Source organism: Austrofundulus limnaeus, unplaced genomic scaffold (assembly GCF_001266775.1).
Source record: "Austrofundulus limnaeus strain Quisiro unplaced genomic scaffold, Austrofundulus_limnaeus-1.0 Scaffold81, whole genome shotgun sequence".
NCBI lineage: Eukaryota > Metazoa > Chordata > Actinopteri > Cyprinodontiformes > Rivulidae > Austrofundulus > Austrofundulus limnaeus.
Window position 1 is genome coordinate 186,103 of NW_013952483.1, and position 11,346 is coordinate 197,448.

At 41.9% G+C, this 11,346-nt stretch overlaps 2 protein-coding genes across 2 annotated transcripts in view; one reads left to right on the top strand and one right to left on the bottom strand.

Annotated features, from left to right (window-relative positions):
- LOC106519707 (general transcription factor IIF subunit 2) overlaps nt 1-11,346 on the top strand; it is a gene marked incomplete in the record, with an annotated part of 61,379 nt that overhangs the window by 21,892 nt on the left and 28,141 nt on the right.
- Nucleotides 8,051-9,889, bottom strand: kctd4 (potassium channel tetramerization domain containing 4). The gene has a single exon (XM_014011479.1). It carries the CDS (start codon nt 9,573-9,575, stop codon nt 8,799-8,801), a length of 777 nt encoding a protein of 258 aa, XP_013866933.1. The 5' UTR covers nt 9,576-9,889; the 3' UTR covers nt 8,051-8,798.

Genomic DNA, 11,346 nt, shown 5'->3' on the forward strand with positions numbered 1-11,346 from the left:
AATCTTAACAGCTGCCCCTAATTTTCTAAAATATAAAATTTTAAAACATAAAATTTCAATAATAGAACTAAACAAAAACTCCAATTCCTCAAACAGTAATTCATATAAATGCACATTATACAACTTTGTATCTCTCCAACAAACCAACGCTTATTCTCAAACAGTTTAATGAACCAGACTTTTTACAGTCACTCTCCAAATTCTTCCATAATCTTATTCCTTTGACTGAACTACATCTGAACTTTAGGTTTTACAAACATCTGAAGTCCCTTAAGATTATAACAACTTTCCTGCTTAACAAAATGTAACTAATCGTTTGAAGGGAATACATTTTTATGAGCCTTATATCCTGCAGAATAATGTAATCAACCAACTCATAAAATTTTAATAATCCCAATTGATGAAATAATATTTTTGATGGGTGATATATTAATGTTTTCTGGTGATGATTCTTACTGCTCTTTTCTGTAAAATAAATATAGGATTAGTAAATGTTTTACATGCTTTCCCCCAGGCTTCAGGACAATAAATCAAATGTGGAACTATTATTGAATTATATAATATAAGCAATACTTTATCATTAAATAATTCTTTTACTTTATGCAGTACTGCAATAGATTTGGCTATTTTTGTTTCCTAAGTAATTTATGAGGTTTCCATGTCAGTTTTTTTTTGTCAATGATACCAAAAAACATTTTACACACAAACCTGTATGTTCTCTGTCTTTTATATTCATTTATGAACAAAACAACTAAATAAAAAGCTTTTGACTATATAGCAGTAAAATATTATAAAAAGCAAAAGTGCATATAGAAATGTCAGGATGACCTATGCAGGATTTATGGGTTTCAGTGAAAAATCTAGCTACATTTTCCATTTTTTAAAATTCAATATTGTTTACAGAGCCCACAAGTGTGATTAAGCTCTGTTAGGAAAACAAATAGTTATCCAATTTAACCTCACAGCAGACGAGGGTCCATGTTGCTGCAGTTTGACAGGGTGAATTATTTCCTTATTTCATCCCAGGAAGCATCTGACCTGGAATTAAACTCATTATATCAATAAATACTTACTCAGACAGACTCCTCGGGACATGATTTAGTTTATTTATGTTCTTTATAAACAGCGTAATGACAGAAACGGTTTGTCATTTGCTGCTGTTGTTGTGCCTAGCAGTCCCATTTAACCAGGTCTAAAAGGAGGAGTTGTGTCTCTGCTGTGTGGGGTTACTGTTTGTCCTGCAGCACTGGAGAAGAAAAAAAAACACTCAAATCCAGACAGATACAATTAAATAAGCTACTTCAAAGTTTTTCATGTGAAACCAGCTGACGTGTTCACTTTACCCAGCTGTGATAAAATGTCTTTTTTTCTTATTATTTTTTATATATAAAATGGTGAAAGCATGAAGTGTCTGCTTGTTGTCTTTTAAAATAAACCTCTTGAAGCAGAAGCGAGAGCCTCTACATTAGTCGTCCTCAAATAGCAAGATCACATTACTGTAATTCCTTTGAGTAGCTTTTTAGTGTTAATGGTGTTTATTTCTACGTTTTTGGGTCTGCAGAGGTTCTGATTGGATCCTGGACTCGTGCAGGCTAGAATAAGACTTGAAATATATTTATTGCCGAGCGATGATCCATAAACACCTTTTATTCTGAGGGACGGGCCTGCGATATGAATTTTTGGCATCCACCCTCAGGTTTCATCCAACCTGTTTCTCTTTCTGGAAGTTTGGCTCTCAACAGGCTGGGCTGTTTTGGTGGCTGACGTCAAAGCGCGGTCCTTCTGTGTGTTTTTTTTTTTATTAGAGGAGTCAATGCCGACTTCTGCCTACATTAATCCACCGGGAGGCTCTCAGAGAGCTCAGGCCTCCTGGGCTTTCCCTCCGTCAGAGCTGGTTGAAGCTGTCAGCTCCGTCCTTTCTGCTCCACGCTCCCGCAGGAATCCCAAAAAGCAACATTTGGCTCAGAATTTTTTATGTTTTCGGTGTTCGTGAAATCAGTTTGGGTTTGTTTTGCCATGTTTGAGCATCAGTTTCTTTTTCTCTTTTACACCACAACAGCTGAGTTTATCATTTATTCGGGTCGTGTTCACACCAGCTGGATGATTCATTGTTTCAAATCAAGACCATTTTTTTAACGGCGACTGTGCTGCTGCGAGCCACAGTGCTGGAAAGACGATCGCATTTTGTGATCAGAAGCCTAAAGATTAACCAGAACGTAGCTTCAAAGAGAGTATATACACTCTAGATTAGTTCCCAAAGCTAGGGTTGGGAGTGAAACATAAAGTGAGGGTCCACAGATGTTTTCCAGACACCAGTTCAAATGAAAATAAATTGTTAAAGGGGCAATATCATGTAAAATCAACTTTTTTTGGGTTTTAGATCATGTTATAATGTTGTAGTCTCATAAAAAAAACATGCCCAAAGCCTTGCTTTGACTCAATCWTGCATGTTTGAGAAATCCTGCAGCGTTTTTAGAAAGCCATGCTGAGGAGTAAAACGACAGGTGGGGACCAGAAACACCCCTGGGACGTGTCTTTAAGCCAAACTTCCTCATGGCAGAGCTCACCCCCTCCCCCACTCCCCACCCCACACGCCCCACCCATGACTCCTGCAGGCTCTCGGGTGAAAGTGAAAGTGAAACCTAACTGTCTGCTGAGCTCTCAACATTAGTTCTCACTCAGTGAAGCTCTTTTCAGATTAAAAATACCTTTGAGGAAATGTATTTTCAGATGCCAAGTAAACTGCATCATGGCAGCACCCCCGCCCCACCACTCGCACCGAAATGGGCGAGACAGAAGCGAAGGTGGTTCTTAAAGAGACAGAGGCCAATTTCAAGGTGTTTAGAAGAGGAAGTGATGAGAAGATAAGTTTATTTTCTATTTAAACATAAAAACAGCCTTTTAATAACAGCTAAAGGTGACATAGATACTTTATTATGGTATAGTATTTAAATACATGCCTGAGAAACACATAATATTGGCCCTTTAAATATAATATTTTCACCATAGTTATTGCAGAAAACCAGTGATATCTGGGATCTCAATCTGCAGCATTTTGTGGACCAGAAGCTAAAAGGTTWAAAAACCTCTGCTGCAGATGAAGCTGGAGGTGCAGATGTTTCAAATTCTTGCAGAAAAAGTGATGTCTGAATGAACGAATGTGTTCTCAAACTTGTGCACACTTTTCTGCATTGATTGGGCTTTTCCAGATGAGTATACCGCCAGTGCCAGAGGCACTAATGCACCCCCATACCATCAGACAGGCAGGCTTTTGGACTGGTGGAATGGTGCCGCTTTTATTTAAAGAGGACCTGGCAGCTGGTTTTCAGAAACAGTTACAAATTTTAATAAATCTGACAACAAAACTGTTTTTTTATATATTTTTTACTTCCTGTTAATGAATATTAGTCCAACACAAGAGGGATATATATATGCCTTAAGCATATTTTAGTGACAAAGTGTCTAATTTGAGTAATAAGGCCAAAAATATTAAACTTAATGCATCACAAACTGTCTCAAATTACAGGTAGAACATGTTTTTAATTGATCCATGAAGGATTAGTATATTTAACATTTAATTTGTTCATGTTGGTTAAATTGTTTCTGCGTGTACAGCCAATAGGAATTGTGTTACTATAGACCTGAAAGGTGTTGAAATGCTCCCTAAGAGCACATCAGTGCAAAGCATCCTGTTTGACTGTTGATGCAGGAGGTGAGAAACAGGATCTTGTCTCTTCTACCCAGAAAACCTGTGTTGGCTTGAAAAAAGTAGCAGTTTTTGCATTTCATTTATTTATTTATTACCGCGTTTAAACCCAACATAAGAGTTTTGCCAGATTACTAAAGGCTACATCTGAGAAAAAGAACGTCTTCACTCTGGAAGTTTCTCAGGAAAATTAAAAAAAAAGCAGATCTCACATTTGTTTTTGTTTTTTTTTTTTTGGCTCTGAATCACCGTCTCGCTGTTCTCAGAGTCGCTCGTTTGTTTGTTGCCAAAAGTAAAAACACGAGCGCGATCCAAGCAAATGTTTTTGTTGGAGAAATGTCACCGGCGCGTTCTCGTCCCCTGCTCCTGCTTCGAAAGGCTCCGTACAACTTCTGCTGCGCTCTGACGCATCCAACGTGACGGAGACGAGATAATGGGGTCTGAAACGTGACGCTGCATCACCACGGGTAACAAGGTGCGACCTTGTCAGAGGGGCTGATGAAGGACTCGTTAGGTTTTTSGTGACGCAGGCTGTGAGAAAATGTTTGATGAATTTGAAGTTTTGTCTTTTATTTCCGTCCACTCRAACTCTTTGCAGCACAGTTTACCTCGTTTCATTTTTTAGAGGCTTTTATCGCCTAATTCCGTGAAAGGTTTGCAATCTGTTCCTGCCCGTGAGCACGTTTGATATATTTATTTCCTGGTTTGATTTTTGTTCTATCTCTCTTCACTCTATAACCAAGTCAAACATGTTCTGTTTTTATATTTCCAACCAGAAGCTCAGCTGAACGGCAGCCACTGATGTTAACACTCAGATTAAAGTTTCTTTTTAAGGGACTAATTTCCTCYGACACGTGAATTAACAGTATATTACTGCAGTTGGCCGGAAACTCTTGTCTTTACTAAAACCATTTAGGGCCCGACAGTGATACTTCTAGACGCAGGTCACTTTAGTCCTTATGTTTTGGGTTAGTTTGTGAGAACTGTTTGTTGTGTGGGAGGATTTTACTCATCAGTACCGAGACCTAAATGATTCTGCTTTAAAAAGCTGCTAAATGCAGGGTTTCAGTATTTGGCTGCAGACAGTAATTGTGCGTCCAGAGTTTCTACGCCCAGTTTAACAGATGTTTTGATTGTCTCAGCTGCTTGTACTATTTTAGGAGTCCTGTCTTATCCAGATTATGCAGAAAAAAAATTACGATGTTGCAATAGCAGAATCTCTTTAAAAACTKTAGTTTGGACTCAGACTTTACGGATAGTTTTGTAGTTTCTAACMTGGGGTCCTGATTTTCTTAAGGATAGTGGCACCATAAAGGCAACAAAAATCATCTTTAGTTACAGTAAATTTCTTCCAATTATATTACATTCACATGCAGAACACTATGAGGTTTATTTCAGTAAAGGTTTTCTGTTTAAGCTAAGGTATGATTGCTTTAAACCMTATTTTCGGGGTAATCCTCCATCCAGAAGTTGCAACATCAAGGCGCTTGATGATATGATCATGTGTGTTCATGCACGACTGGCTTGGAAGGTGAGTGTAGTTTTTTGTTGTTGCAAGCTGCAAAGCTTTCAAAAAAAAGTGCATGGTCACAGACATTCCTGCTTCAGCTTCTCATCACTGTTTTCCATCCTGGCATCAGACAGGTTGGCTGATTTCAACACACTCACTCTTCTGTATTTTATTTTATTTATTTTAAATCTGAGCCTTAAAGTGGAACAAAAGGAGGCCCCGGCCTCTCATTTTTCCTTCATCTCCTCCTCCCGAGTGGCTGCCGCTTCCACGTTTGGAGTTGACAGACGAGAATCTGAGGTATGTTAGTCATTTTTTTCTGGCTCGGCGAAGCCACACGACTGAGGCCACGCGACGAGGAGGTGGAGGGGGCTTCGGAGACGGAGGAAAGAGCAAATCTGCAGCACGATGGAGGAGATGAGTTTGCCTGGCAACAAGAGGAAAGACTAAAGCAGGATTGTTCTGTGAAAGGCAGAAATGTTTTGGCCTGTGTGTCTGAAACTCTGCACTGAATGGCCGCCACAGCTRATGGACTCTAGCCAACGCAGAAATGGTTTTACCTCCAGCCAGTTTCACAGATATTGAGATGARACTTTGTGTGGTAGTAGCAGAGTGTCAACCTCAGCACATGATTTGAGCTCCAACAGATTCGGTGAGAACTCACAGATTAGCATCGTTTCAATCTGCAGTTCTTAAGTAAAGATGTAATTGTCAAAAAGATGTAGCAGGTTGCTGACAGCACAGCGTCGGGGGGCTTTTATCTCCCCCTTCCCTTTTTTTTTAAAACTAAACTGCACACGGTGTTCCGTGTTGGTTGCATGTTTGTTGACGGGGCTGGAGGCTCTCCTGTCAGACATGAAAGTGGGCGAAATGAGTCATGTAGACGATGTCGGCGGCTCGGCCGTCGGTTTGACGGCATCGTCTGCCGGAGCAGGCGGTTCCAGCGGRCCTGTGGGGGCAAAGCACATTATAGAGGTAAAATGAGTGATGCTGTTCATTTCAAACCCTCTGATTGTCGCTCCCTGTAGAGATAAGGTCCGCAATTAAAAGTTCAAACAGGCAGCAAGAACAAATGTGGCTTCTTTTGTACGAAAGTTTCTTGCCTTTTTTAGTAATGAAAGTAGATTAAAGCTTTTCAGCCCTTTTTTTATTTTTGGGGGGGGTGGGGGGTGTAAATGTAAAGGTTTTCACTCCCACAAGCTTCCACAAATGGATCGTGACACATYCCGGCACACATTGTGACACATTGTTTGAGAAAAAGCCAGGCTAGRCTTGGTTTGCATTTGCTTTGGCACGGGCAGCTTCGCTCAGTGCCAGAGATGCTTTTTAATCAGCAGCACCTCCAGAAAGTTTTTAAACGGAGGAGAGGGCTAAGTGAAAATTGTTATGCTGTTTTCATAAAATGGTTATCTGACAAAGTTTATTTTAAGGTGATGCAGAGCAGCTCTGTGTTTTTAAGCCTTTATGCAGCTGTGGATGACTTTGTCCAGCCGGTGCTTCATGATCAAAGCATCGGATGGTGACGCCACAGTCGAGGAGAAAAAAAAGTGCTCTTAAATTCTCATATTTTACACTAAAACTTTTAACTTTTCCCAACCCTAACAAAGTGCTTTGGAGCTTAAACTTGGCACGGTTATTTGAGCTACCAAGTGACTAAAACCAAACATCAGATCTGTTGCAATATTTGACATTTCTCCTCCTGTGCTGAGTTTCAGATTTGGGTTTCTTGCCATGATGTCCTGTGTTATAATTCTCCATAAACCATAMTGTTTATTAATGTGAATTTAGAAGTCTGCTGATGGAAAAATACTGATTTAGATTAGAACCCTGGATACTCCGAGCCCTAAAGACGTACAAGAGAATAAAGACTTGCTTTTATAAAATGGGTTGATGGCCAAACTCGCGTCTGTAAAACTAGATTTAAAACCAATTACATCGTTCATTAGAAGGGAAATGGAATATTACGTCTGTCACATCAGAGTGCTGTGCAGAGMTATAAAAAAAGATCTTCCTTGAGGGAAAAGGGCAACATTTATCGCACAGACTGACCCACTTTTAAAATGCCGAAAACATCTTTAGTAGAACTGGGAGGGTTTAAAGGAGGGCCTTCCTGAAGACGTCTGCAGGTGAAGCTGCTGCGAGAGTCAGTCTCCAAGAGCTGGTTTGAGGAGGAGAACTGAACATTATTTTATCATAAAGGGGAACCTTTGAAAACTACAACCTGTTGCATATTCCTTTTTAAACTAAACACTAAACTGATTAGGGTCTGCTAAATAAATACACCCTTTTACTGCTGCAACAGTGTGAAAAGTTGCAGTGAGCTAAAACAAATCAATTATACAGTACTGCACAACAAAATACACTAGTTTATATATGAAGCGAATAAAGTAAGATTCATGCAGGAATGATAAACCTGAAGAACATGAGTAACAATTTGAATTTTAGCAAATCTTAAATTTCTTTTGAAACCAGTTCCAAATGGAAGAAAGCAGGAAAAGGACACCCTCTGCTGTTCTGATGGGTTTCATGCAAACTGTTACTTTTATCTCTGGCTTATTGCTCCACCATCCAGAGAACAGTTCTCTTTTTATTTAAGCTTGTTAATTAGCTGTAATCTAATCAGTTTACGGCTCCAGTTTGCAAACAAGATGGGATAAAGCTTCAGTCCGGCTCAGTTAGCAGGAATTAACAGAGTACAGACTGTAAATCTATGCCAGGATTAGACATGTATTAGCTTGTTGAATGCCAAAAAACAGCCTTACTGTCAAGTCTCACAATTGTTTGCATTGAATTTGGATTTTCCTCAAAGACAGTTAAAAAAATCACATCAAACCAAGAGTTTGTCTCACTTTTATTAGTTTATTTGTAAAATATTCACATTTAAAAGTAATAGTTGTGACACCGAGGCCCACAGCGCTGACAAACACACTGTTTATTCAGTGCACATGCATCATGCTGGATTCAAAGCCCTTACGTAAACAAAAACGACAATAAAATAAAATAAAATCACAGTCCTTTGCACCAAGCAGTTGAATGTGAAGTGTGTGTCTGTGTCATCAACCCTACAGAGCTGTGCATTTCCCTTCAGGCTCCAGCGAGACTAATAAACCAAACACCAAGCCATTACACCAAAGAAGCGCACACACGCGCACACACACACAGACTGTTATAAAAGCTGAGTGGCACAACAGTGCACATGGCGGTTGGTTGTGAGGGCTTTTGCAGCCATTGATAAAGCAGAAACCATCTATTGGTAAAGCTGTCGGTCTTCTGACTCCTTGTGGGCTCGTCTTTAGTCTGTTCTGTAAAGATGAACTGGGCTATTTTGATATTCTAGTAATACAAAGCAGTGCAAATGTCAAAATGTCATTCTGCTGTAAACGATCACTCATAATTTTATTTATACACCACCACTTTGCAGTAAAGATACAAACATTGTCCTCTGAGACAGTCCAACCCACCTGGTCTCCATCTCCTACCAAATGACACATTACAACACCTTAGTTTCAGATGGATGTGAGATCAGTCGGTAAACTTTTCCTTCCCTGCCTATCCTCCTCCTCTTATTCCTGTTGTCTAGTTTTATTTGACAAAGTGCAGAGCCTCAGCCGCCACCACCGAGCCTTTGCTGCTGTCGAGGCTGGTCACCAGCTTGAAGCCTGATTTTAGTGCTAGCATCACCGTCTCTAGTTTCAGACAGTCCAGCGTGCACAGGAACGTGCTGTCCTCCTTCAGGACGAGCCGCGAGCCGGGCTCCGACTTGATGAAGTGGCGGAACTGGATCACGTTGGACGAAACCACGAACTCCTCGGGGAAGCCATCCAGGCGGCTCTTGGAGATCTGCACCAGCCGCCCTTTGACCTTGTCGATGAAGCCGGAGTCGCTGCAGTACACCTTGAGGCCCTGAGACCGCTCGTGGCTGTCGGTCACCTCCAAGAACGCCGGTTCCCGCTGGGCAGCCCTTTGACTCTCCCACTCGGACACGGCCTCCACCAGTTCACTCAGGCGGTAGAAGTCGGCCTCCCGCCGCAGGAGCCCCGCCTCCCGGAAGTCATCTGGCAGCTGCAGCTCTCCGGTTCGAAGGTAGTTCAGGACGTGGCGAAAAACTGGCCCGTCTCTGTCGACGAAGGGGTTGCCCATGGAATCGGTGTGCTGAACGGCCTTTTTACCATTGGCTAGCTCTTCCAGAAAGGACCCCAGGTGCTTGGAAAGGGTGGTCCGGTGGGCGGTGTACAGAAACCCCCCTACATTGAGGGTGATGGTGCCTGACGAGGGCTTCTTGAAGCTCTTGCTGGGCTGCAGCAGGTCCGGGTTGACGTGCCTCAGTTCACTTTCCATCCTTCTGAGGTTCCATTCCATTCACCAGTCACCCCCCTCCAGCCTCGACCCAGCCTCCTCGCCGAGAGCTGGCGTCCCTTCGCTCCTCCGCAAAACTAATCAAGTCCCTTTTTTTGTCTTTTCTTTTGGATGTGGGTTCCTGGGTGCAGCTGGGAAACGGAGAACGTGCTGTCAGCTGTTACGGGGTGAGAGTGGAATGTGTCAGGTTTGGACGAGCGCCGTCTGGCAGAGGAGCTCCGGTGGAGTCGGAGCTGTGAACGGACTGGCTCTCCGTGCCGCTCTGTGTCCCTCCTCTCTCCTATCTCTCTTTAAGAGTGGGTGTGCAAACAGCGTCACGCTCAGGGAGGGGAAATATGTGAGCAAATAACAGAAGAGTGTGGATTCTAGGAGCTCGTTTTCTTTTTGTTTCTCAGTCCTCAATTGTCCAAAAAAAAAGATGCAAAACAAATCTCTCTCGCACCAGATGGAGAGGGGGCTTTTATAAAATTTTGTGCTGTGAAATTGTTAGACTTGCGCAAGTCTGAATATGGAACTCCTTTTTGCAGCCAAATCCATCTGTTTACCACACATTCCTCTGTGGAGTTGAATCTGTTTGAGACTGATGCCAGTTCAATGTGACGAGGCTTGACGCTCTGGCTCTGGAGATGACAGGCAGAGGTRGACTGCTGGAGCCTCACTGATGCAAATCTGAGCAATTGGGGGAACATTTATGAAAATATCTTGCCTTCTCTTCGATGCGTTGAGTATTTGTGTGTTTTGCATCTAAAGGAACTAGACCAATTACAGTCAGTGCCTGTCTGCTCAAACTATTTTTCAATTGGCTAATATTTTGGCCTGTAGCCCCTGTTAGGGGAGCTGCAGAAGACTGGCCATTTGCTGCAAACAGCTCACACTGCCGCTTTTCTAGTGTGTKTGTATGTGTGTGTGTGTTTTAGTAGTGCAACTGCAGAAATCACACTTAATATCAAGCATGAGGAAACACACAGCGCTGTGTGAACGTAACGGTTTTGGTTTCAGGCTGGTTGAAATCTGACAAAAATATTAAATCTACACGTTCCCTGCAGATAATTTGGTGGAGTGTTRTGTTTTCAAACACCGGGACAAGCTCGGTGGTTGCAGTCGAGCTCCAGGCTGAAAACATGATAATTAACGGGTGGACAATAAATGAACGTCTCAGTTCTCTTCTTGTATGTGTTTGTGTGATTTTGTTTTATATTTTATTGGTGGACTATGTTTGACTTGTGTAAGATTACTTTGACCGTTGCTTGTGGACAAAAGGTGTGTTTCAATGCAAAATATTTCATGAACCACGGGACGGATTTTAATGAAACTTCTATCCACGCATCCATTTTCATTTACCCATCTGTGGTCAGATGGCAACAGCAGATCTAGAAGACATCCCTCTCCCCTTCAACACTCTCCAGCTCCTCCAGGTGGATCCTAAGTAGTTCGCTGGTTAGAGAGGATATAAGAGGAGATCTGGATTTGTCATGTGGTCACCTCCCTGTGAGACGTTCTTGTAAAACCTCCAGACAGATGGAGGCTCCCTGGAGGAATCCTGCACCACCTCAGCTGGTTTCTTTCTATACAGAGGAGCAGCGACTCCACCCTGAGCTCCATTTTATGCTCTTAAATCCTGGCTCTTAATAAAACATTCAGGAAATTATCATTGAATGTACTTCTTCATTGCATTAACCCAATTTAAAATGGCCAACAAGCCTCAGAGAAAACACACACACACACACACACACACACACACACACACACACACACACACACACACACACACACA